At 45.4% G+C, this 25,205-nt stretch overlaps 2 protein-coding genes across 9 annotated transcripts in view; one reads left to right on the forward strand and one right to left on the reverse strand.

Annotated features, from left to right (window-relative positions):
* The window catches only part of LOC139228964 (uncharacterized), a 95,402-nt gene extending 80,613 nt beyond the window's left edge, over nucleotides 1-14,789 (reverse strand). For 2 of the 8 annotated variants that reach the window (XM_070860568.1, XM_070860560.1), the window contains exon 1: nucleotides 14,565-14,623. The gene's annotated coding sequence lies outside the window, so the exon portion shown is untranslated. The other 6 variants (XM_070860562.1, XM_070860564.1, XM_070860567.1 and 3 more) reach the window with 6 other exon arrangements.
* Nucleotides 14,688-25,205, forward strand: part of cenps (centromere protein S) — a 51,454-nt gene continuing 40,936 nt past the window's right edge. Inside the window, exons 1-2 of the mRNA XM_070860569.1 lie at nucleotides 14,688-14,745; nucleotides 16,252-16,375. Of these exons, the coding sequence (XP_070716670.1) occupies nucleotides 14,704-14,745; nucleotides 16,252-16,375 (166 nt within the window). The 5' untranslated portion in view covers nucleotides 14,688-14,703. The remainder of the gene's footprint in view (nucleotides 14,746-16,251; nucleotides 16,376-25,205) is intronic.

Genomic DNA, 25,205 nt, shown 5'->3' on the forward strand with positions numbered 1-25,205 from the left:
ACTGCTGCAGAAACCTGATTAGCCTGGTTGCTATAGATCTGCACTTTGCTGATAAAAGCAAGGTCTCTGTACTTTTCTGCAAAGAAAAAGGAAGTCAAAGCCAACTACTGATGAGATCTAACCTTTACAACTCTTGTCAGTGGATCTACATTCATGTGTCATTCCAACATGTCATTTTTTTATATATTGCATTATAATGGCTAATATGAATGTAATTTTATTTAACCTATATGCAGTTATTGAAAAATAACAGTGAAATTCCTGTTCTTGACAAATTCAAGATTCACATAAAATAACAATAGGTTTGCTCCAATATTTTTTCAGAGAAAACTTCAAAAGGAACCATATAGCAAAATGATTGCTAAGAAAAGCTGATTCGCTTTTACAGTTTTGTGCAGTTTAGTCTTGCATTGTGTTTCGAGATATCTCTGAATACTTGCACGTAACAGGTGTGATGAGAGAATAACAAAGTGCAAGTATGCATTTTTTTTTGTAAAATAGTGACTCCAGGGAGGCTGTTTGTACATTGTACATGAAGTTTGTACATTAGGAATAGTTGGGGTTGCAGCAGCTGTCAAAGGGCCAGCTTTCCGATGCATGAAGATTAATTGTCTTGTCATGTCTATTGATACAAAGAAAAATGATTCAATGATATATTCTTTGAAATGTTAAGTGTAGATCTACTTTTAAATGGAACATATGAACTTATCAGGCATTCATAGGCAGTCCCTCGAAATCGAGGAAGACTTGCTTCCACTCCTAAAGTGAGTTCTTTGGTGGCTGAACAGTCCAACATGAGAGCCACAGACCCTGTCACAGGTGGGACAGATATTCGTCAGGGGAAGGGGAGTGGCACTGATTTACCACACGCTCCTTCCGCTGCCTGTGCCTGATCTCTTCACGCTCACAGCATTGAGATTCGAAGAGCTCCACGCCCTCCCGGATGCACTTTCTCCACCTAGGGTGGTCTTCGGCCAGGGTCTCCCAGGCGTCAGTGGTGATGTCGCACTTCACCAGGGAGGCTTTGAGGGTGTCCTTGTAACATTTCCGCTGCCCACCTTTGGCTCGTTTGCCGTGAAGGAGCTCCGCATATAGCAGTTGTTTAGGGAGGCGTTGCATTATAGGCAACAGCAATTTGCATTTATATAACGCTTTTAATGTTGTAAAACATCCCAAGGTGCTTCACAGGAGCGGAATAAAACAAAATTTGACACCAAGCCACATAAGGAGAAATTAGGGCAGGTGACCAAAAGCTTGGTCAAAGAGGTAGGTTTTAAGGAGCGTCTTAAAGAATGAGAGAGAGGCGGAGATGTTTAGGGAGATAATACTAGAGCTTAGGACCTCGGCAGCTGAAGGCAATTAAAATCGGAGATGTGCAAGAGGCCAGAATTGGAGGAGCGCAGATATCTCAGAGGGTTGTAGGACTGGAGGAGGTTACAGAGATATGGACAAGATCAAAATACTCTGCTTTATTTTTAGAGGCTATTGGAAATGTAAAGGTTGGCTTCGAACCGTTAGTGGAGATTTTTTTATTTAGAGAAGTTACTCAGGATTACATCTTAAGACCTCAGATCACATCACAGATTGTATAGAGTTACCAATCCTCTGGGATTGCCCTGGAGGGTTGGTAAACTGGAGTCTCCAGGAATTAAAGACAAATCTCCAGTACACCAGGAGAAAAATCATAGGAACAATAAAAAATTGTGTTATAAAGAAAAATTTATTTGAAGACTTTTGTTCATTATTTATAAAAATATGGGGAAAAAAAGACTAAAGATAAAGAGATACTTAAAAGGTTGGCAGCGCTCAAAGTTACCTGGTCCGGATGGGATGTATCCTAGGTTACTGAGGGAAGTAAGGGTGGAAATTGTTGATGCTCGGGCCACAATCTTCCAATCCTCCTGAGATATGGGGATGGTGCCAGAGGACTGGAGGATTGCAAAAAAGGGGAGAGGGATAAACCCGGCAAATACAGGCTAGTCAGCATACCGTCAGTGATGAGGCAATGTTTAGAGAGAATAATCTGGGACAAAATTAACTGGCATTTGGAAAAACAAAATGCGCTAATAAATGAAAGTCAGCATGGATTTATTAAAGGCAAATTGTGTTTGACTAACTTGATTGAGTTCTTTGATGAAGTAAAAGAGGGTTGATGAGGGTAGTGTTGTGCCTATGGACTCTCAAATAGCATTTGATAAAGAAACATACAATAGACTTGTTAGCAAAATTAAAGTCCATGGGATCAAAGGGGCAGTGGAAGTGTGGATATGAAATTGGCTAAGGGACAGAAAGCAAAGAGTAGTGGTGAACAGTTGTTTTTCAGACTGGAGGGGAGTATACAGTAGTGTTCCCCAGAGGTTGGTATTAAGACCACTGCTCTTTTTGATATATATTAATGATCTGGATTTGGGTATACAGGGCATAATTTCAAAGTTTACATGACGTGAAACTCGGAAATGTAGTAAATAATATCATCATCAGTCCCTCGGAATCGAGGAAGACTTGCTTCCACTCTTAAAAATTAGACCTTAGGTGGCCGAACAATCCAATATGAGAGCCACAGTCTCTGTAACAGGTGAGACAGATAAGGGAGGGTGGGATAGATTTGCCGCACGCCCTTTCCACTGCCTGCGCTTGATTTCTGCATGCTCTCGGCGATGAGACTCGAGGAGCTCAGCACCCTCCCGGATGCACTTCCTTCATTTAGGGTGGTCTTTGGCCAGAGACTCCCAGGTGTCAGTGGGGATGCCGCATTTTATCAGAGAGGCTTTGAGGGTGTCCTTGTAACGTTTCCTCTGCCCATCTTTGGCTTGTTTGCCATGAAGGAGTTCCGAGTAGAGCGCTTGCTTTGGGAGTCTCGTGTCTGCCATGTGGACAATGTGGCCTGCTCAGCAGAGCTGATCAAGTGTGGTCAGTGCTTCAATGCTGGGGATGTTGGCCTGGTCGAGGACGTTAATGTTGGTGCGTCTGTCCTCCCAGGGGATTTGTAGGATCTTGCGGAGACATCGTTGGTGGTATTTCTCCAGCGACTTGAGGTGTCTGCTGTACATGGTCCATGTCTCTGAGTCATACAGAAGGGCGGGTATTACTATAGTAGTGAACAATGAGGATAGTGACAGACATCAGGAGGTCACAGACAGACAATTGAAATGGGTAGACACATGGCAGATGAAGTTTAATGCAGAGAAGTGTGTAGTGATACAATTTGATAGGAAGAATGAGGAGAGGTAATATAAACTAAGAGGATGCAGGAACACTGAGACCCGGACAGGACAATTTGAGAAGGTGAGAATGTGAATAGAAGAGTTGTGAATGTGTCAGTTGAATAGGATCATGGGAAGATGGCTAAAAGAAAATGTCAAGCTGAGATATTGGCAATGTCGACACAAAAAGGGGTTACTCAGAGTTGTGGTCAAACACGAGTTACTCGAAAAAGCAAAGTCAGGCATGAGTCAGACAAGGGGCTGCTAATAACCAGCCATAAAATAGGGAAATGCTATGTAAATCGAAACTATAAACACATCCCTGGAGCCCGCCCTATTTGGAGAGTTGTTAGCCTGCAATTGGGTATGCTATGGGGGAAGTCGACCAATGATTGTATAAACTGAGTGTCACTCAAATATGTTCTGCTGTAACAATGTATAAATATTGAGCTTTTGTACAGTTACAGGACTTGTCAAGAGAGAGGTGGACAGGCTCAAATCGAGGGTGTTCCCTTTATCTTAACAGGTCCCGGCCGGAGAATCTCTAATAAAGGTCTTATGTTGCTAAGGCTAAAAGTGTTTGTGTGTCAGTGAATTCGCTGAAACAGATTGAAGGGAAAAGAATCCAGTATCTACATTTGGTGTCAGAAGTGGGATCTCAACGGACGACTGCCGAAAACTTGCGAATTAAGAGCCAGACTAGCCTTGGACGAGACGAGAGGAAAATGGCCACTGGAGTAAGTATAATTTCAATACTGCTCCAGTTTCCTCCGGTTTCAAAAGTCTGAGGAAAGTTTAGCCACTCGCTGGTTCTCAGGTGGTGTCTGAACGAGATCCAGGTCAATCTGGCGAATACTTTCTAAACTTTGGAAATAAGTGTCTAAGTCAGGTGTGTCGTCGACCTTGTATATCACTTGGCCTGTCTAGGCAATGATTGGATTTAAATCTGGAACCTAGAACAAATTAAGTAAGGATTATTGTGCGGCAACACGAACAGAAAACCCTGCGGCGACACGGAGGGATAGAGAATCGCGTGAACCGCGTAGGGAAATGCGGAGGTTAGGGAATTATGTAAAATTAAGCTGCGGGACTACGCGGGACTGTGTAAGTTTTAAATTGTACTTACGCCAGGTACGGTGTCGATCTTGTATATCACTTGGTCCGCCTAAGCTCTGGGTAAGATAACTGAAACCACCACGGGGCGACGTGGGGACAATCAGGACTAATTAGGACCCTGATCCAACGTGCGGCAAAACGAGGATGGGTAATTTAGATAAAACTACGAATTTCCTGAAAGGTCATGGATCCAAAAATTAATAGGAAAGAAGAGAGAATCTTGTGAACGTCTGTTTTAAATGAGAAATGCTTGTATGATTTTTACTGTGGATAAGGAAGCTTGTGTGGGGAAACCGGGGAGTTATGGTTTGTTTTAGCTCCACCCACTTTTTCAAACAGTGAAAGTTTTTTTAACCCTTCGTAGTGTTGATCTGTATGTGGGAAGTTTAAGAGTGTGAACCTTATTGAATTACGTATATTCGGATAAGTTACAGAGCCAGGAAATGCACAAAGGATAGGTTTGTTGAGTAAAAAAAATACATGGTCCTGGTGGTTAAAAAAGGATTTAATAGCCAAATGGAGACAGTACTGTCAAAAGCTGAAAGATGAGTCCCTTCTGTCAAGCTGGCGGGAAAACGCCACTAAACTAGGACTCTCCTTGACAGGAGGAGGACATGTTAAAACTATAGATGTCTTAAAGAAAGAGTGCACGCATGAGAAACGTACTAAGAGTTCCCCTGGGACCTCTGAGAAGGGTACCGATAAACTACGTAGTCGAATGGTTGGCTTTGCGTTGACCGAGGCTGATGATGAAATTGATGAATGGACACAGCCGCGCCCAACGGCGCCTCCTGCAGCCTCTGACCCTTTGTCACAGCCTTCTTCCCATCCCCCTCCACCTTACACTCCAGCAAGAGGAGTTAAAGATAAATGTAACCCCACACCAACGAAGCGACAAGCCCAAACGGACTCCTCATCCTCTGATAGCGATTCAGATCCCCAGTTCACAGGCAATATAGCTGAGAGGACCAGATCTCACACTCAGAAGGGCAGAACTATATCTCGACATCACAGACAGTCCCGTAAATCCTCTAGTCAAACTACCAGTCCCAGTTGTGAAAGGCATAGCAGACACTCCCGCCGATCAAGACGCGGAGGTGCCGATCAGTCAGACAGCTCCGAACCATCCTCCGACCTAGAAATGCCTTCCAAGATTGACACCCCCATCCCAAAGCCCCGACACCAATTCCCAGTCCGACCAATGTCAAACCCTGATGCAAACCACCCCACCATAGATGTCTATGTACCCTGGAAACCGAACGAAATTATGGCCCTTCTGGCCACCATACCAGATCGAAAAAAAAAGAACCTGTCAAGTTTATAGATCATCTTCGAACTACTATTTCAGTTTATAATGCAGAATCAAGAGACTTGTGGTCCTTAGTGCAGCAGGCCCTGAGCCCGACTGAACACGTCCGGTTCTTAGAAAATTTGGGGCGAGCCACCCATGATGCATTAGTGACTGCTCACCCTAATAATGCCCAGGATCGCCTAGACGCTATCTTTAATGCTCTCAGCAAGACTCTTCAGAAGCCCATCAGTATGGCAGCAGTGTTAGAAACGAGAAGAAACTGCCGACGAATTCATGGAAAGCTTTATTGAAATATACGGAGGTCAATCAGGAGATAATGCCTTCAGGGCAGGGGATAATTCACCTCAATTCTGCGCTATCCTACTTCAGTGCCTGCCCTATTCGATTGCTCACGCTATCCGGACAAATAATATGAATTGGGCAGATAACAGTAAAGCCCAGATGGAAAGGGCGGTTAGATATTATTGGCAGGAAAAAAAAGGAGAGGGGGGAGGTGTGCCCCCAATCCGGGTCAAGACTGAATACGTGACTAGAAAGGAAGAGCCGCCTCGGGTGGAAGGACCAAAACCCGACCCAAGGAGATACCAGATGGAACCGCAGTGTTGCGTGCAGGGTTGGGTGGATAAACAGGGATATGGTTATACCAAACACCCAAATGGCCCGGGCCCTGCTAATTACGGACCACCCTACTGTCCCCGGCCTGGTATGGGAAGAGGTCGGGGCTGGGAAAGACGAGATGGATGCTTTAATTGTGGGCAAGAAGGACATTGGAGTAGAGAGTGTCCCTCCCGTCGGCACGAAAGAGAAAGAGGAGGAAGAGGAGGGGGGCAAGGGGGGAGAGGACGGGGATCTTACACTAACTTCTCCCAGAACAACCCCTTTGGCCCCGATTACGTAGCTTGATTGTACAGAGAACCTCCCCGGATGACGAACCAATTTGCCAGTTTCCAGTCCCTAGCACGGCTAAACAGATGCGGCAGTGGTTGGGGATGATCAATTACTGTAGATCCTGGATCCCGAACGTTGCCCTGATGACTAAGCACCTTACACCGTACACATTAAAGAAGGCAGCTTTGAAATAAAAACCGCAGACGTCCAAGCCTTTAAGGAACTAAAGACAGCCCTGCTGCAAGCTCCGGCTTTGGGCCAACCCCTCTATGACCGGCCCTTTCAACTGTATTGTACAATCCTGAAAGACTGTGCTACCGTTGTCTTAACACCTCTCACTCCGTAGCTGCCCTCCTGAGCCAACTGCAGACTCAACACCTTACCTTTCGGCACTGTACTGCAATTAATCCGGCCTGTTTTCTTACTGAGCCACCCCAAGATGAGGAAGAACCCAGTCATGATTGTTTATCTTTAATTCAAGAGGCCTCATCAGTCAGGGAAGATTTAGTTGATGTACCAATGGAAGATCCAGACTGTATTATGTATGTTGACGGAAGTTCTTCTATTAATCCAGAAGGTACACGAATCTCAGGATACGCCATAGTAAGCCAGGAGAATCAGATCTTGGAATCTGCCGCCTTTGAAACCACCTATTCCGCCCAACAAGCTGAACTATTCGCCCTCACCCGAGCCTGTATCTTGGCCAAAGACCTCAAAGTCAATATCTATACCGACTCTAGGTATGCCTTTGGGGTAGCCCATGATTTCGGACAATTATGGAAAAATAGGGGATTCCTAATCTCACAGGGGAATGAGATATCCCATAAGCAACTAGTATCTGATTTGTTGCAAGCCCTCATGTTCCCCAAGCGTATTTCCATTGTCAAGTGTACCGCCCACACTACCGGAAAGTCTCCGGTTGACAGAGGAAACCGCTGTGCTGACAGAGAGGCTAAACAGGCCTCTTGCGGACAACAAATGGCAGTGCCTAGAATGATGAGTCAAACTAAAAATCCTGCCAAGGATAAGTTAGCCTCGGAAAAACCAATGCCAACCATCCAAGATGTAATTAAAGCACAGGAGGACGCTCCTGAAAAAGATAAACTGTTGTGGAAAGATTATGGATGTACTTATGACAATGTTTCTAAAACTCTGGACCACTCCCGCGGAACAGACTTGCATGTCTGACGAGTTGGCTCTATGGGTTATTGAATGTATGCATTTTGCTACTCATTGTGGAGCAAGGACCACGAGTGACACACTTTTGGCTACTTGGCGGCACCCTATACTCCAGGCGCTCGCCCAGAACATCAGTAGCCGTTGCCTGGTTTGCCAGCAACATAATCCAGGGAAGGGAGTCCCCTGTGATTGGGGTAAGACTCCTCTACCAGAAGGTCCCTTTGAGACATTGCAGTTGGACTACATTGAGTTGCAAAAAGTTGTGTTACAAATATGTGTTAGTAATAGTAGATGTGTTTAGCAGATGGATTGAAGCCTACCCTACCCTGGACAATAAGGCTCAAACTGTTGTTAAGGTGTTAATGAGGGAAATTGTTCCTAGATATGGTATCCCAGCTCGACTGATTGACCACCTATGTTCTTTCTCTGACTCAGGCTCTGCGACTAGCTCACAACCAGGTTCGAGAGGCTCACCTCGACCTCCCAGTTTTACCCGAATCGTCCCTCGTGGCACCAGGGAAGTATGTCCTGATTAAGAAATGGATTCGAAAGGGACTAGAGCCACGATGGGAGGGGCCTTTTCAGGTGTTACTCACTACCCCCACCACAGCTAAGGTTGAAGGCAGAAGTGCCTGGGTTCACCTGCACCACTGTAAACTTATTACTTCATAATGAGCCTATCTCACTGGTCGTCCTAACCCTTGTTTCTGTTCCAGACTTCCTCTCCTCCATAGCTGAATAAACCACATCCTTGGGGCAGGAAGAAAAACGCCAAGAACACGGCAGGAGAAAGGAACAAGCAGACTTAGCTGTTTTCTGATCTATCCTTATCTTATTGTTAACTAATGTATAGTATCGTCTAAAATTATCTAAACATGTGTAAGCTAGCAGGTATAATTGTGCTATCTTGTGCTATCCTAGCAGAACTAGAAGGGCTACAGGATAACTTATTTTATCAGACCCATACCCGATTGCATGGCAATCGAACTGTGTGTTACCCACTAGCCCAATCAGTAGAGGCCCTGTTCGTGGCTACCCCTGGGTGGACCCCCCGTGACTTATATACGGCGGATACCTCGGACGCACCCTGTGAGGGACAAACGGGCGAATATAAAAGGGGGCATACCCAGAGAAGGATAGTAACACGGGCCATCAGCAAGGAGTTCTATGCCGATTGGGAGGATCCTATCACGCTGGGATCATCACTCAGCTACTGGTTCCTCGGGGCCCTATCTGTAGGTGGATCGGCAGGGGTAATTAGTGCCAAAAATAGGAACTACCTTATTTGCGGATTGACCATTTTGGGAAATAGCACGTCTAAGGGACTGGATGTCATCAACAGAGAGCTGTCTGAACTAAGATTGTATACGCAGCAAACCCGCTATGCCGTGGATTATCAGCTGGCCCAACAAGGAGGAGTGTGCACAATTATAGGGGACAAATGTATAACACATGTCACGGATGAATCATACAATATCACCCAAGCCATTGATGCCATAAAAAAGCAGCTGGATGAGTTTAGGCAGGGCCCAGAGAAAGGAAATAGTTGGTTGGATTGGTTATTTGGAGGTTCTTGGGGATCTTATTTAATGCATGGAGCAGTTATTCTCGTTATGATAATAGTTACCTGTTGTCTGATTATTGGTTGCTTTAATGTCTGTTGTAAAGTAATGATGGCAAAATTGGAGCAAACTCTTACAGTCACGAGCTCCCGGAATCTGGTTCAACAGACTAAAAGTTTATTCGAGGATCAAGAAGAGTATGAGAAACAAGAATGCGAACAGCTGAATGCGATACTCCTGGAATAATCACCAGGGTTATCATGGAATGATAAAAGGGGAGAATGAGAATGTGAATAGAAGAGTTGTGAATGTGTCAGTTGAATAGGATCATGGGAAGATGGCTAAAAGAAAATGTCAAGCTGAGATATTTGTAATGTCGACACAAAAAGGGGTTACTCAGAGTTGTGGTCAAACACGAGTTACGCGAAAAAGCAAAGTCAGGCATGAGTCAGACGAGGGGCTGCTAATAACCAGCCATAAAATAGGGAAATGCTATGTAAATTGAAACTATAAGCACATCCCTGGAGCCCGCCCTATTTGGAGAGTTGTTAGCCTGCAATTGGGTATGCTATGGGGGAAGTCGACCAATGATTGTATAAACTGAGTGTGACTCAAATATGTTCTGCTGTAACAATGTATAAATATTGAGCTTTTGTACTGTTACGGGACTTGTCAAGAGAGAGGTGGACAGGCTCAAATCGAGGGTGTTCCCTTTATCTTAACAGGTCCCGGCCGGAGAATCTCTAATAAAGGTCTTATGTTGCTAAGACTAAAAGTGTTCGTGTGTCAGTGAATTCGCTGAAACAGATTGAAGGGAAAAGAATCCAGTATCTACAAAGGCTGCTATAAAAGCATATGGAATCCTTGGCTTTATTAATAGATAAGTGTACAAAAGCAACGGAGTTATGCCAAACCTTTATACAACAATATTGTGTTGAATTCTGGGCACCACACTTTAGGAAGGATGTCAAGGACTTAGAGAGGGTGCCAGCAACGTGCACATCCCATGAATGAATTAAAAAAAACAGATTTACTAGAATTGTACCAGGGATGAGAGACTTCGATTAGAGCAGTGGAGAGACTGGAGAAGCTGGGGTTGTTCTCCTTACAGCATGGAGATTGAATGGAAATTTGACATTGGTGTTCAAAATCATGTATTCAGTAGCAGGAGGGTCAGTAACCAGAGGTCATAAATTTAAGGTGATTGGCAAAAGAACCAGAGACAATATGAAGAAAAAAAATTACACAGCAATTTGTTGTGATCTGGAATGCACTGAAAGGATGCTGAAAGTAGATTCATTGGTAGCTTTCAAAAGGGAGTTGGAAAATACTTGAAGGAAGAAAAATATAGGCTATGAGGAAAGAGCAGGGGAGTGGGACGAATTAGATAGCTCTATCAAAGAGCTGGTACAGGCACATAAGAACATAAGAATAAGGAGCAGAATAGGCCACACAGCCCCTCGAGCTTGCTCTGCCATTCAATAAAATCACGGCTGATCTTCGACCTCAATTCCACATTCCTGCCCAATCTACAAATCCCTTGATTTCCCCAGAATCCAAAAAACTAGCGATTTCAGCCTTGAATATACTCAACAATCCAGCATTCACAACTCTTTGGGGCATAGAATTCCAAAGATTCACAACCCTCTCTGAGTGAAGAAAGTCCTCCTATCTCAATCTTAAATGGCTGAACCCTTATCCTAAGATATGCCCCCTAGTTCTAGACTCCCCAGCCAGGGGGAAACAACCTCTCAGCATCTACCCTATCAATCCCTCTTAGAATCCTATATGTTTCACTGAGTGCACCACTCATTCTTCTAAACTCCAGAGAGTATAGGCCCAATCTACTAAATCTCTCCTCATAGGACAACCCTCTCATCCCAGGAATCAATCTAGTGAACCTTCATTGCACTGCCTCAAAGCAAGTATATCCTTCCTCAGATAAGGAGACCAAAAATGTGCACAGTACTCCTGATATGGTCTCACCAAAGCCCTGTACAATTGTAGAAAGACTTCCTTACTCTTGAAGTCCAACCCCCTTGCAGTAAAGGACAACATGCCACTTGCTTCCCAATTGCTGGCTGTATCTGCCTGCTAATCTCTGTGTTTCCTGTACAAGGACACCTAAGTCGCTCTTGAACGCCAACATTTAAGTTTCTCACCATTTAAAAAGTATTCAGTTTTTCTATTCTTCCTACCAAAGTGAATAACCTCACATTTCCCACCATTTTACTCCATCTGCCACCTTATTGCTCACTTACTTAACCAGTCTATGTCGGCATGATGGGCTGAATGGTCTCCTTCTGAGCTGTCTATGACTTTCAAGAACCATTCAATCAGGTAACGAAGAGTCTATTCACTTCCCAATTGGTGTGGGAAGGAGATGCTCTGTGAGGATGGACATGTCTGGTGACCAATGGCAGGTATGTGGGATGCTCCTTTGACATGTAGTTCCACCCTTCAACATGTAGTTCGGGACCTGGAATATTAGGTCCTTCATTGAAACACTGTGAACTCATTCCTTTTTGGCGTGGAAGCAAGTCATCCTCGATACGAGGGACCGCCTATGATGATGTGTGATGGAAGCAGGTCCTATGATGACACCTCCAGGAATAGGCCCAATCAGAGTTGGCAACCCTATAGCATAATGTGAAATGTTTCTTCAGTCTGACTCTTATCCAAACTTCGATACAACAACCAGTTTTATTTTTTCTATGGAGAATAACACATTCATACAATGTTATTATATAGGAAGAAATGATAGCATTATTGTTAATAACAATTATGTGTGCAATATATAATAAATCATGTATGATAATTATATTTACAGTGTCAGCCAGTGGCTCAGTGGGTAACACCCTCGCCTCTGAGTCCGAAGGTTGTGGGTTCAAGTCCCATTCCAGGGAGCACAAATATCTAGGTTGACACTCTGGTGCAGTGCTGAGGGAGCGCTGCACTGTCGGAGGTGCCGTCTTTCAGATAAGATGTTAAACCGAGGCCCTGTCTGCCTTCTCAGGTGGACGTAAAAGATCCCATAGCACTATTTTGAAGAAGAGCAGGGGAGGGGAGTTCTCCCCGGTGTCCTGGGGCCAATATTTATCCCTCAATCAATGTAACAAAAACAGATTACCTGGTCATTATCACATTGCTGTTTGTGGGAGCTTGCTGTGTGCAAATTGGCTGCTGCGTTTCCTACATTACAACAGTGACTACACTTCAAAAAAGGTATACTTCATTGGCTGTAAAGCGCTTTGGGATGTCTGGTGGTCGTGAAAAGCACTATAGAAATGCAAGTCTTTCTTTTTAATTGTGAAGACGTCTTTTAAAAGCTTTACAAACAATTTGCATTTACATAGCACCTTTAACGTAGCAAAATGTCACAAGGCGCTTCACAGGAGCGTCATAAGACCAAAATAATTGACACTGAGCCACATAAGAAATTAGAGCAAATGATCAAAAGCTTGGTCAAAGAGGTAGGTTTTAGTAGTGGTATGCTTATAGATTTTCTAGAGAACTGCATATATAAAAATGTACTAATATTTAGTAGTAGTATGCTTAAAGATTTTGTAGAGAATTGCATATATAAAAATCTACTAATATTTTCAGTATGCCTGATTGGTTAAACTTAATCAGTCAGTTTAACATCGGTAGTGAAGAAGCTTTTAGAAATGATAATCAGGGACAAAATTAACAGTCACTTGGATAAGTGTGGATTAATTAAGGAAAGCCAACACAGATTTGTTAAAGGCAAATCATGTTTAACTAACTTGATCGAGTTTTTTTAATGAGGTAACAGAGGGTTGATGAGGGCAATGCAGTTGATGTGGTGTACATGGACTTCCAAAAGGCGTTTGACAAAGTGCCAAGGCTTGCCGGCAAAGTTGAAGCTTATGGAACAGTGGCATACAAAATTGGCAAAATGACAGGAAACAGTAGTGGTGAACGGTTGTTTTTTTGGACTGGGGGAAGATAATACAGTGGTGTTCCCCAGGGGACTAGGACCACTGCTTTACTTGATATATACTAATGACTTGGACTTGGGTGTACAAGGCACAATTTCAAAATTTGCAAGTGACACAAAACTTGGAAGTATAGTGATCAGTGAGGAGGATAGTGATAGACTTCAAGAAAACATAGACAGGCTGGTGAAATGGGCCGACATGTGGCAGATGAAATTTAATGCAGAAAAGTGCAAAGTGATATATTTTGGTATAAACTAAAGGGTACAATTTTAAAGGGGGTGCATAAACAGAGAGACCTATGCGCACAAATCGTTGAAGGTTGCAGGGCAGGTTGAGAAAGCAGTTAAAAAAAGCATACTGGATCCAGGCTCCGTGAGTAGAGGAACAGAGTACAAAAATGTGGAAATTATAATGAAGCTGTATAATACATTGGTTCATCTTCAACTGGAGTACTGTGTCCAATTCTGGGCACCACACTTTAGGAAGGATGTGAAGACCTTAGAGCAGGTGCAGAAAAGATTTGAGAGAATGGTTCTGGAGATGAGGAACATCAGTTATGTGGATAGACTGGAGAAGCTGGAGTTGTTCTCCTTAGAACAGAGAAGGTTGTGAGGAAATTTGATAGAGGTGTTCAGAATCATGAGGGGGCTGGATAGAGAGAAACTGTTCCCATTGGAGAAAGGGTCGAGAACCAGATATAAGGTGATGGGCAAAGGCGACATGAGGGAAAGACTTTTTTTTCCAGTGAGTGGCTAGGATCTGGAAAGCGTGGTGGAGGCAGACTCAATCGTGGATTTCAAAAGAGAATTGGATAAGCACCTGAAGGAAAATAAATTTGCAAGGTTAGGAGGAAAGGGATGGGGAGTGGGAATAGCCGAGGTGTTCTTGCAGAGAGCCGGCATGGGCGCGAAGGGCCAAATGGCCACCTTTTGTGCTGACTCTTTTAAATGTTGGCAATTGCCAATTAAGTCAAGCATGTGCTCCCAGGGGCACAACCCATGAAACCTGTAAGTGAACGAGGGGCACTTGAAAAATTATGAGTTTAGTGCCCAAAAAAACCCCCAAACCCCCCCCCCCAAAAAAAAAGGCACGTGAAAAGTGTTTGGAGTGTCCCCCAGATCGGGGGGAGAGGGCACTTGACTTAACTTATTATGTTTTCCCCAAAAGAGTTGCAAGTGAACGAAAAAAGTTTAAAGGAACCTTTAACAAATTTAATTAAAATTTTATTTCTATGTTAAATTTTTCTGAAAGCCAACCATGTTTAAGGGTGCAAAACCAATAAAATCTGTAAAATTAACGAGGCAGGTTAAATGAACCTTAGCAAATTCAATTAAAATTGTACTTCTGTGGTGTCAGCGAGTGGAGCTGGAGCGGGTCCCGGGTCCCGGCGCCCGGCGCGGGGTTGGCGGGAAGCTGCAAAGGGCTCGAGCGCTTCTCGCAGCTTCCGAGAGTTCGGGGGGGGCGGGGCCTGGGGAGCGGGAATGGCGGCGCCGGCGGACGGGCAGCGGGCCGCTCAGAGCCAGGTACCTTCACTTCATTCATCCGTACCCGCACCGCTTCATCCGCCATGACGGCCACTGAGGGAAGAGAGGGTGGGGAAATGTAAAGCCAGTCATTGACACGCTGCTCGGGTTTTAAGCCCGATCCCCACTCCGCGCTGAGAGAAATTACCCGCTCTGAGGGAGGGGCTGGGCTTGTAAACCGCTGGGACTGGTGACCGGACCCTCCTCGCACCCCGTCCCCCCCCCCCACTCTACAACACCCCCCACCCCCACTCTACGACACCCCCCACCCCCACTCTACGACACCCCCCCCCCCACTCTACGACACCCCCCCCCCACTCTACGACCCCCCCCCCCACTCTACGACACCCCCCCCCCACTCTACGACACCCCCCCCACTCTACGACACCCCCCCCACTCTACGACACCCCCCACCCCCACTCTACGACACCCCCCACCCCCACTCTACGACACCCCCCACCCCCACTCTACGACACCCCCCACCCCCACTCTACGACACCCCCCACCCCCACTCTACGACACCCCCCACCCCCACTCTACGACACCCCCCACCCCCACTCTACGACACCCCCCACCCCCACTCTACGACACCCCCCACCCCCACTCTACGACACCCCCCACCCCCACTCTACGACACCCCCCACCCCCACTCTACGACACCCCCCACCCCCACTCTACGACACCCCCCACCCCCACTCTACGACACCCCCCACCCCCACTCTACGACACCCCCCACCCCCACTCTACGACACCCCCCACCCCCACTCTACGACACCCCCCACCCCCACTCTACGACACCCCCCACCCCCACTCTACGACACCCCCCACCCCCACTCTACGACACCCCCCCCCCACTCTACGACACCCCCCACCCCCACTCTACGACACCCCCCACCCCCACTCTGCAACTCTTCCCGCGCCCCCTCCCCGCCCCTCAGCTCTTCCCGCGCCCCCTCCCCGCCCCTCAACTCTTCCCGCGCCCCCTCCTCACACCCCCCACAACTCCAGACTGCTGGAGTGATGCAGCGCTCCGGAAGCCCATTTCAATAGTGTCGCTCCATCATGCTGGGTTCCACGGCATTGCAGGTGTCCAACATGAACAGAACGGTCTCCATGTTCTGTGCAATGCCTTGTGTCAAGTTGCAGCTCCAAGCTCCACAGCATTGTGCGTAATCGTAGTGCACCAAGCAATTCCTGATGTGTGTCCACAAGCCGCTACAATATTTGGTCCATCAAAGTCTGCATTTGAATCACCTGCAGCAGAACTAGTATGCGAGATGGCACCTATCCCCATACCCTAGCTCCTGCCCATTTATGCCCGTTGACTTGGTAAGGCTTCATCTGCAGAAATCTCATTTCCCTCCCGCCCCAAGCCCACACATCATAAATATGTCTTTATTGTGTTTCTTTGCTCTGTCCTTCTGATAAGTTTGTAACCTAGGTGCCAGGTTTGAATATGTTTAAGAGAAGATGAAGTGCGATTTTAAAATAATTTTTCTCCGACAGAGGCTTCGTGCTGCCGTTCACTACACTGTTGGGTGTCTTTGTCAGGAGGTTGGGGAAGATAAACAGATAGAGTTCAGTAAACAGACCATTGCAGCCATAGCAGAAACAACCTTCAGACAGTGTGGTATGTATCTTACTTTTAAAATGCTAATTAAAACGTTTGCTCTTTTAACAGATATGTGCTGGAGGAAATACTGTCCCTCTCTGCTTTTAATTTTTTCTCTTTATCCTTGTGTTGCACATCATATTTCAGTTGAGAGGAAAAATAGATGATTTGCTCCCAAGCCTCTCTTCTCGAGCTGGCTGCTAAAGTGAGAGGTACAGCAAGTGATCAGGAAGGCCAATGGAATCTTAGCCTTTATTGCAAAGGGGATGGAGTATAAAATCAGGGAAGTCTTGGTACAGTTATACAGGGTATTGGTGAGACCATATCTGGAATACTGTGTACAGTTTTGGTTTCCATATTTACGAAAGGATATACTTGCTTTGGAGGCAGTTCAGAGAAGGTTCACTAGGTTGAAGCATAGAAAATAGGTACAGGAGCAGGCCATTCGGCCCTTCGAGCCTGTCCCTCAATTCAATATGATCATGGTTGATCATGCAACTTCAGTACCCCACTCCCGCCTTCTCTCCATACCCCCTGATCCCCCTTGCCGTAAGGGCCACATCTAACTCCCTCTTGAATATATCCAACGAATTGGACTCAACAAATTTCTGTGGCAGATAATTCCACAAGTTCACCACTCTGGGTGAAAAAGTTTCTCCTCCACTCGGTCCTATATAGCTTGCCCCTTATCCTTAGACTGTGACCCCTGGTTCTGGGCTTCCCCCAACATCGGGAACATTCTTCCTGCATCTAACCTGTCCAGTCCCTTCATCATTTTATATGTTTCTATGAGATCCCCTCTTATTCTTCTAAGTTCCAGTGAGTAAAAGCCTAGCCGATCCAGTCTTTCTTCATATGTCAGTCCTGCCATCCCAGGAATTAGTCTGGTGAACCTTCGCTGCGCTCCCTCAATAGCAAGCACGTCCTTCCTCAGATTAGGAGACCAAAACTGCACACAATACTCAAGGTGTGGTCTCACCGAGGCCCTGTACAACTGCAGTAAGACCTCCCTGCTCCTATACTCAAATCCTCTCGCTATGAAGGCCAGCATGCCATTTGCTTTCTTTATTGCCCGCTGTACCTGCCTGCTTACCTTCAGTGACTGATGTACCATGACATCCAGGTCTCGTTGCACCTTCCCTTTTACTAATCTGTTACCATTCAGATAACCTGCCTTCCTGTTTTTGCCACCAAAGTGGATAACCTCACATTTACCCACATTATACTGCATCTGCCATGCATTTGCCCATTCACCTAACCTGTCCAAGTCACCCTGCAGCCTCTTAGCATCCTCCCCACAGCTCACACTGTCACCCAGCTTAGTGTCATCTGCAAACTTGGAGATATTACATTCAATTCCTTCGTCTAAATCATTAATGTATATTGTAAATAGCTGTGGTCCCAGCACTGAACCTTGCGGTACCCCACTAGTCACTGCCTGCCATTCTGAAAAGGATCCGTTTAATCCCACTCTTTGCTTCCTGTCTGCCAACCAGTTCTCTATCCACATCAATACATTACCCCCAATACCATGTGCCTTAATTTTGTACACTAATCTCTTGTGTGGGACCTTGTTAAAAACCTTTTGAAAGTCCAAATACACCACATCCACTGGTTCTCCCTTATCCACTCTACTAGTTACATCCTCAAAAAACTCGAAGATTTGTCAAGCCATGATTTTCCTTTCATAAATCCATGTTGACTTGGACCAATCCTGTCACTGCTTTCCAAATGCATTGCTATTACATCTTTAATAATTGATTCCAACATTTTCCCCACCACCGATATCAGGCTAACCGGTCTATAATTCCCTGTTTTTTCTCCCTCCTTTTTTTTTTAAAAAGTGGGGTTATATTAGCTACTCTCCAATCCATAGGTACTGATCCAGAGTCCATGGAATGTTGGAAAATGACCACCAATGTATCTACTATTTCTAGGGCCACTTCCTTAAGCACTCTGGGATGTAGACTATCAGGTCCTGGGGATTTATCGACCTTCAGTCCCATCAGTTTCCCTAACACCATTTCCTGACTAATAAGGATTTCCCTCAGTTCCTCCTTCCCGCTAGTCCCTTGGTCTTCTCGAATTTTCAGGAGGTTATTCGTGTCTTCCTTAGTGAAGACAGAACCAAAAGGTTGACTCTGGAGATGAGGGGGTTGATTTATGAGGAAAGGTTGAGGAGGTTGGGCCTCTACTCATTGGAATTCAGAAGCATGAGAGATGATCTTATCGAAACGTATAAGATTATGAGGGGGCTTGACAAGGTGGATGCAGAGAGGATGTTTCCACTGATGGGGGAGACTAGAACTAGAGGGCATGATTTTAGAATAAGGGGCCGGCCATTTAAAACTGAAATGAGGAGGAATTTCTTCTCAGGGGTTGTAAATCTGTGGAATTCGCTGCCCCAGAGAGCTGTAGAAACCGGGACATTGAATAAATTTAAGACAGAAATAGACAGTTTCTTAACCGATAAGGGGTTATGGGGAGCAGGCAGGGAAGTGGACCTGAGTCCATGATCGGATCGTATTAAATGGCGAAGTAGGCTTGAGGGGCCGTGTAGCCTATACCTGCTCCTATTTCTTATGTTCTTGAGAGCAGTTTGGGATTACTTACTTGTCACTGACTTATCACTCACTTTTCACTAGCTGTTTTGCTCTTTTTTTTATTAGATTTTAAACTTGCTGTGTGAGAACTTGATTATAATGGTTGAGAATTTGATTATAATGCAGATGAACATATCCTGGTGTGGATAAGGTGGCAATCTCGGGATGAGCGATTGTAAGGGGCAGGAAATTACCTATGGATGTCTGATATGGCCCATCGGGTCAGGAGGAGGGTTGAGCTAAGAACTTCATAGCCAAATAAGATAAGTGTGTCTAGGAACAGATGCAGTTGTTGTGGATGACTTTAATTTAGCAGGGATACAATGAGAAATCTATAAAGGATGCAGTCAGAATGAAAACATGATCTGGAAACATCTTTTGGATTATGTGGAGCAATTGGTCAAGGAGCCATTGTCTGATATCACAAGATGCTAGGTCAGAGTCGGAGATCACCTTGACAAAGGTGACAATCTGGTGGAGTTCAAGGGGCACTGGCACCGGTGATTGGGGAAAGAGGGAGCTGTTCTGTTGGGATGGACTCCACTTGAACCGGGCTGGAACCAGTGTCCTGGCAAATCGAATAACTAAAGCAATAGACAGGGCTTTAAACTAATGAAGGGAAGGGGGCGGTGGGAGGATTCAGGAAAGAGTAAATTTAAAAGCAGCAAGAGAAATGCAAAGGCTCTAGAGCAGAGCAGAGTTTTGGGTAAAAATAAGCAGAGTGGGTCAGGAAGGGACAGAGAAAGTAACAAAGGTAATAGGGCATTACTGACTAAGGTGACATCAGGGAAAAATAGAAAAAAACTAAAGGCATTATATCTGTGCGAAGCATTCGCAACAAAATAGATGAATTAATAGCGAAAATAGAATAGGTTCGATCTAAAAGCCATTACAGAGACGTGGTTGCAAAGTGACCAAGGTTGGGAACTAAATATTCCAGGATACTTAACTTTTAAGAGATTATCAAAATGAAAAAGGAGGAGGGGTAGCCCTGATAAAGGATAGGATAAAGACAATAGAGAGAAAGGATCTTAGCTCGGAAAATCAAGAAGTAGAATCAGTTTGGGTGGAGCTAAGAAATAGCAAGGGCCGACAACATTGGTGGGAGTTGTTTATAGGCCTCCAAACAGTGATGGTAATGTAGGGCACAGTATATATCAGGAAATTAGAGCTGCATGTAACAAAGGTAATACAATAGTCACGGGGGACTTTAATCTACATATAGACTGGGCAAACCAAATTTGCAGTAATAGTGTGGAGGATGAATTCATGGAATGTATACAAAATGGTTTTCTAGATCAGTATATTGAGGAACCAACTAGAGAACAGGCTATTTTAGATTTAGTATTGTACAAATGAGGAAAGGGTTAATTAATAACCTAGCAGTAAAGGGGCTTTTAGGGAAGAGTGACTATAATATGATAGAATTTTACATTAAGTTTGAAAGTGATTCAGTTAAATCCGAAACAAGGGTCTTAAATCTAAACAAACGAAACTACGTAGGTATGAGGGGAGAGTTGGCGCAGGTAGATTGGGAAACTACATTAAAAGGTATGACGGTAGACCAGCAATGGCTGGCATTTAAAGAATGAATACATAATTTACAACAAACATACACCCCTTTAAGGCACAAAAACCCCACAAGAAAAGTGATCCAGCCGTGGCTAATAAGAGAAGTTAAAGATTGTGTTAGATCAAAGGGCTTATAATGTTGCCAAAAAGAGCAGTAAGCCTGAGGATTGGGTGGATTTTTAAAATTCAGCAAAGGAGGACCAAGAAATTGATAAAGAAAGGGAAAATAGAATATGAGAGTAAACTAGCGAGAGACATAACAGACTGTAAAAGCTTCTATAGGTAGATAAAAAGGAAAAGATTAGCATAAGTAAATGTGGGTCCCCTACAGGCTGAAACAGGAGAAATTATAATGGGGAATAAGGAAATGGCAGAGAAATTAAATAAATACTTTGTACCTGTCTTCACACAAGGAGACACGAAAAACTTTCCAGAAATAGCGGAGTATCAGGAGTCTAGCGAGAATGAGGAACTGAAAGAAATTAGTATTAGTAAATAAAATAGTACTGGAGAAATTAATGGGACTGAAAGCTGATAAATCCCCTGGACCTGATGGTCTACATCCTGGGGTTTTAAAGAAGTGGCTATAAAAATAGTGGATGTATTGGTTGTCATGATCCAAAATTCCATAGATTCTAGAAAGGTTTCTGCCAGGTAGCAAATGTAACCCCGTTATTTAAGAAAGTAGAGAGCGAGAAAACGGGGAACTAAAGACCAGTTAGCCAGACATCAGTAACAGGGAAAATGCTAGAGTCTATTATTAAAGACATGGCAACAGGGCACTTGGAAAATAATAATAGGATTGGACAGAGTCAACACAGATTTATGAAAGTGAAATCATGTTTGACAGATCTGGGTTGTAACTAGCAGAATAGATAAGGGGGAACCAGTGGATGTGGTGTATTTGGATTTTCAGAAGACATTCAATAAGGTGCCACACGAGAGGTTATTAAACCAAATTAGTGCTCTTGGGATTGGGGTAATATACTAGCATGGATTGAGGATTGGTTAACGGACAGAAAACAGAGAGTAGGAATAAACGGGTCATTTTCGGATTGGCAGGTTGTAACTAGTGAGGTGCCGCAAGGATCTGTGCTTGGACCTCAGCTATTCACAATCTCTATCAATGATTTGGATGAGGGGACCGAATGTAATGTATCCAAGTTTGCTGATGATACAAAGTTAGGTGGGAATATAAGTTGTGAGGAGGATGCAAAGAGACTGCAAGGGGACATAGACAGGCTAAGTGAGTGGGCAAGAACATAGCAAATGGAATGAAATGTGGTTATCCACTTTGTTAGGAAAAATAGAAAAGCAGAGTATTTTTTAAATAGTGAGTGATTGGGAAGTGTTGGTGTTCAGAGGAACAAATCACTGAATGTTAACATGTGTTGGCCTTTATTAGAAGAGGAGCAGGCTCAAGGAGCCAAATGGGCCTACTCCTCCACCTAATTATGTTATGTTCTTGTGTTAGACCGGAGATGGATTAGAAAATGAGGACAATAAAAACATTCAACTTTAGAAAGATGAGTTGAGCTAAAGAAACTGGACAGGATAGCACTGCTTGAGAGGCAAATCATTGAAGAAAATTGGATCATGTGCAGAAGTACTATAAAGTAGAGAACAGATATCACTGAGGCAGAAAGGGAACGGAAAATATATTGAAAGGCAACAATGGAATTAATATAGGGAATAAGGCAAAAAATAATTGTTCCTGAGGTATACAGCCTTGAATGTTGATTATGAGCAGGGGCTCTGATTTTTTTTTTACAAAAAAATGGGTGAGATTACATTGAGATAAACATCTCAGAATTCCATGTAGTAATACAATTTAGACTTGAGCAGTAACTAAACTAGCGGCCCTAACGCACAGAAATTAATTTTACTGTTTTTTAAAATTAAATTCTTTATGCTTTTTAGGTGAATTTCACTTACAAAATGCTGTGGATTGAATACTATAAACTGCAAACAGTAATTGAGATAAATGTCAATTTTGTTCCAGTTATTGTGGCTAGAAAGGTTAAGCAAGCATTCTTCTCTACCTTTTTTGAAAGCCCTTTTCCTGTTGTGCACTGAAAGAAACTGAAGTCTCAACCCACCCTGTCAGGTGCACGATAGTTAATTTCAGGTTCAAAACAAAGGAAATGAGCAATATCATTCGCTCTCTCCATTTTCTGGTCGCAACACCCTCTTCCTCCCAAATCAAAAACAAAATAACTGCTACGATGACATCCAGTCCCTACCAAAGAAAACACTCCTGAGGATCCAAGCTTCTGTTTGGAGGACAATCACTTTACTATTTAGAGTTTGTTTAATTTCAACAAACTTTATCTATTTACATGAGATGATATTGCCTAAGTCAGCTGACTTGGATATTTAAATTTTTTTTAAAGTCTCCTTTTTAATTAAGAAAAGTGGTGTTTCAATCAACTGAGCAACACACCATTTGTACAGAAAGGACAAGTGCAATGTCCATTTTTAAACAAAATGGTTTTCCATGGTAATAAATGGTTGTCTCATTTGGTAACAGCTGCTGCACAGAAACTATCTTTGATGGTATTAGATAATTTCTAACATTCAAATGTTTTCACGGTTTGAGATCGCACTTAGTTTCATTTGTTTGAGGGGAAAATAGTATCTTGAAGTGTGTTATCTAGAACGTACAGTTGCATTTCAAACCTGTTGTGCAACTTTTAGTGACCAGTACCACTTGCAGTCTGATTTAGAGATAACATTTATTAACAAACTTTGTTCTTTGTTTCTCTAAAGGAGGTAATCATGTATGTTCTGTTTTAACAGTGTTACATTTTTCTAAAAATGCTAATGATAGAACAGTTAATTGATAACATCTCTCCAGCTCAATCTAAGACCTTTGAGAGGAAATGATGTTTATAAGGAAACTGATAAATCTTTTTGTTACCTAGTCATCTTGTAAGCAACATTGCTGTACAATCAGCATTTTTTTTAAACCATTTACCAGATCTACCGTGGTGTTGCTCCCTGCGAGTTGGGGGTTTTGAGAATAGATGTCATGCAAAGGGCTTCTACTTATGAATTAATCCAGAGAACATGAGTATAAATCTCATCATGGTGGTTTGAGTTAAGTTTTTTTCGGGCCCGTCCTGGACGCCAGTTTTTCGCGCCACAAAGTGCGCCTAAAAAAAACTTACAGATTCTCCGGCTCCCTGCAGGTCCTCTGGCCCTGGGGGCGGAGCTAGGTCCCTGTGCTGAAAACAGTGCCGGGACCTCTGCACATGCGCGCTACAGTGGGCGCGCATGTGCAGTAGCTCCAGGCGCCCAAAACTGTGTGGGAGGGGCCCGAAGCACGCAGCCCCTAGCCCTGGCCAAATGGCCTCACTGGGGCTGTGTGCATAAGGCTGCCTCCCACGGCCAACTCCTGCTTACTCCTGACCCAACTCAACTCCCGCACCCCCATACCCGACCTGACGTCCCTCTCCTTCCACCCCCCCCCCCCTGCACCCCGACCCAACCTGACCTCCCTCCCCCTGACACGAACAGACCCAACCCGACCTCCCTCTGCCTCCCCCCCCCCCATCCCCGAACCGACCCGCGCTCCCGAACCCGACGCGACCCGACCTCCCTCCACCACCCCCCCCCCCCCGATCCGACCCCGGACCCACCCGACCCAACGCCACCTACCTGTAAATCTGGTGCTGGGGACGGGCCCTGCCCGAAGTCTTGGGCCCAGTCAGGTCCGGCCCGTTTCCCCCTTTTTCCCCCCCCTTTCCTTCTCCTCCTCCCCCCCCCCTTTCCTTCTCCTCCTCCGCCCCCCCCTTTCCTTCTCCTCCTCCCCCCCCCCTTTCCTTCTCCTCCTCCTCCCCCCCCCCCCTTTCCTTCTCCTCCTCCACCCCCCCTTTCCTTCTCCTCCTCCACCCCCCCTTTCCTTCTCCTCCTCCCCCCCCCTTTCCTTCTCCTCCTCCCCCCCCCTTTCCTTCTCCTCCTCCCCCCCCTTTCCTTCTCCTCCTCCCCCCCCTTTCCTTCTCCTCCTCCCCCCTTTCCTTCTCCTCCTCCCCCCCCTTTCCTTCTCCTCCTCCCCCCCCATTCCTTCTCTCCCCCCCCCCATTCCTTCTCCCCCCCCCCATTCCTTCTCCCCCCCCCCCATTCCTTCTCCCCCCCCCCATTCCTTCTCCCCCCCCCCATTCCTTCTCCCCCCCCCCATTCCTTCTCCCCCCCCCCATTCCTTCTCCCCCCCCCATTCCTTCTCCCCCCCCCCATTCCTTCTCCCCCCCCCCATTCCTTCTCCCCCCCCCCCATTCCTTCTCCCCCCCCCCATTCCTTCTCCCCCCCCCCATTCCTTCTCCCCCCCCCCATTCCTTCTCCCCCCCCCCATTCCTTCTCCCCCCCCCCATTCCTTCTCCCCCCCCCCATTCCTTTCTCCCCCCCCCCATTCCTTCTCCCCCCCCCCCATTCCTTCTCCCCCCCCCCCATTCCTTCTCCCCCCCCCCCATTCCTTCTCCCCCCCCCCCATTCCTTCTCCCCCCCCCCCATTCCTTCTCCCCCCCCCCCCATTCCTTCTCCCCCCCCCCATTCCTTCTCCCCCCCCCCATTCCTTCTCCCCCCCCCATTCCTTCTCCCCCCCCCCATTCCTTCTCCCCCCCCCCATTCCTTCTCCCCCCCCCCATTCCTTCTCCCCCCCCCCCATTCCTTCTCCC

The sequence above is a fragment of the Pristiophorus japonicus genome, chromosome 18 (genome assembly GCF_044704955.1).
Source record: "Pristiophorus japonicus isolate sPriJap1 chromosome 18, sPriJap1.hap1, whole genome shotgun sequence".
NCBI lineage: Eukaryota > Metazoa > Chordata > Chondrichthyes > Pristiophoridae > Pristiophorus > Pristiophorus japonicus.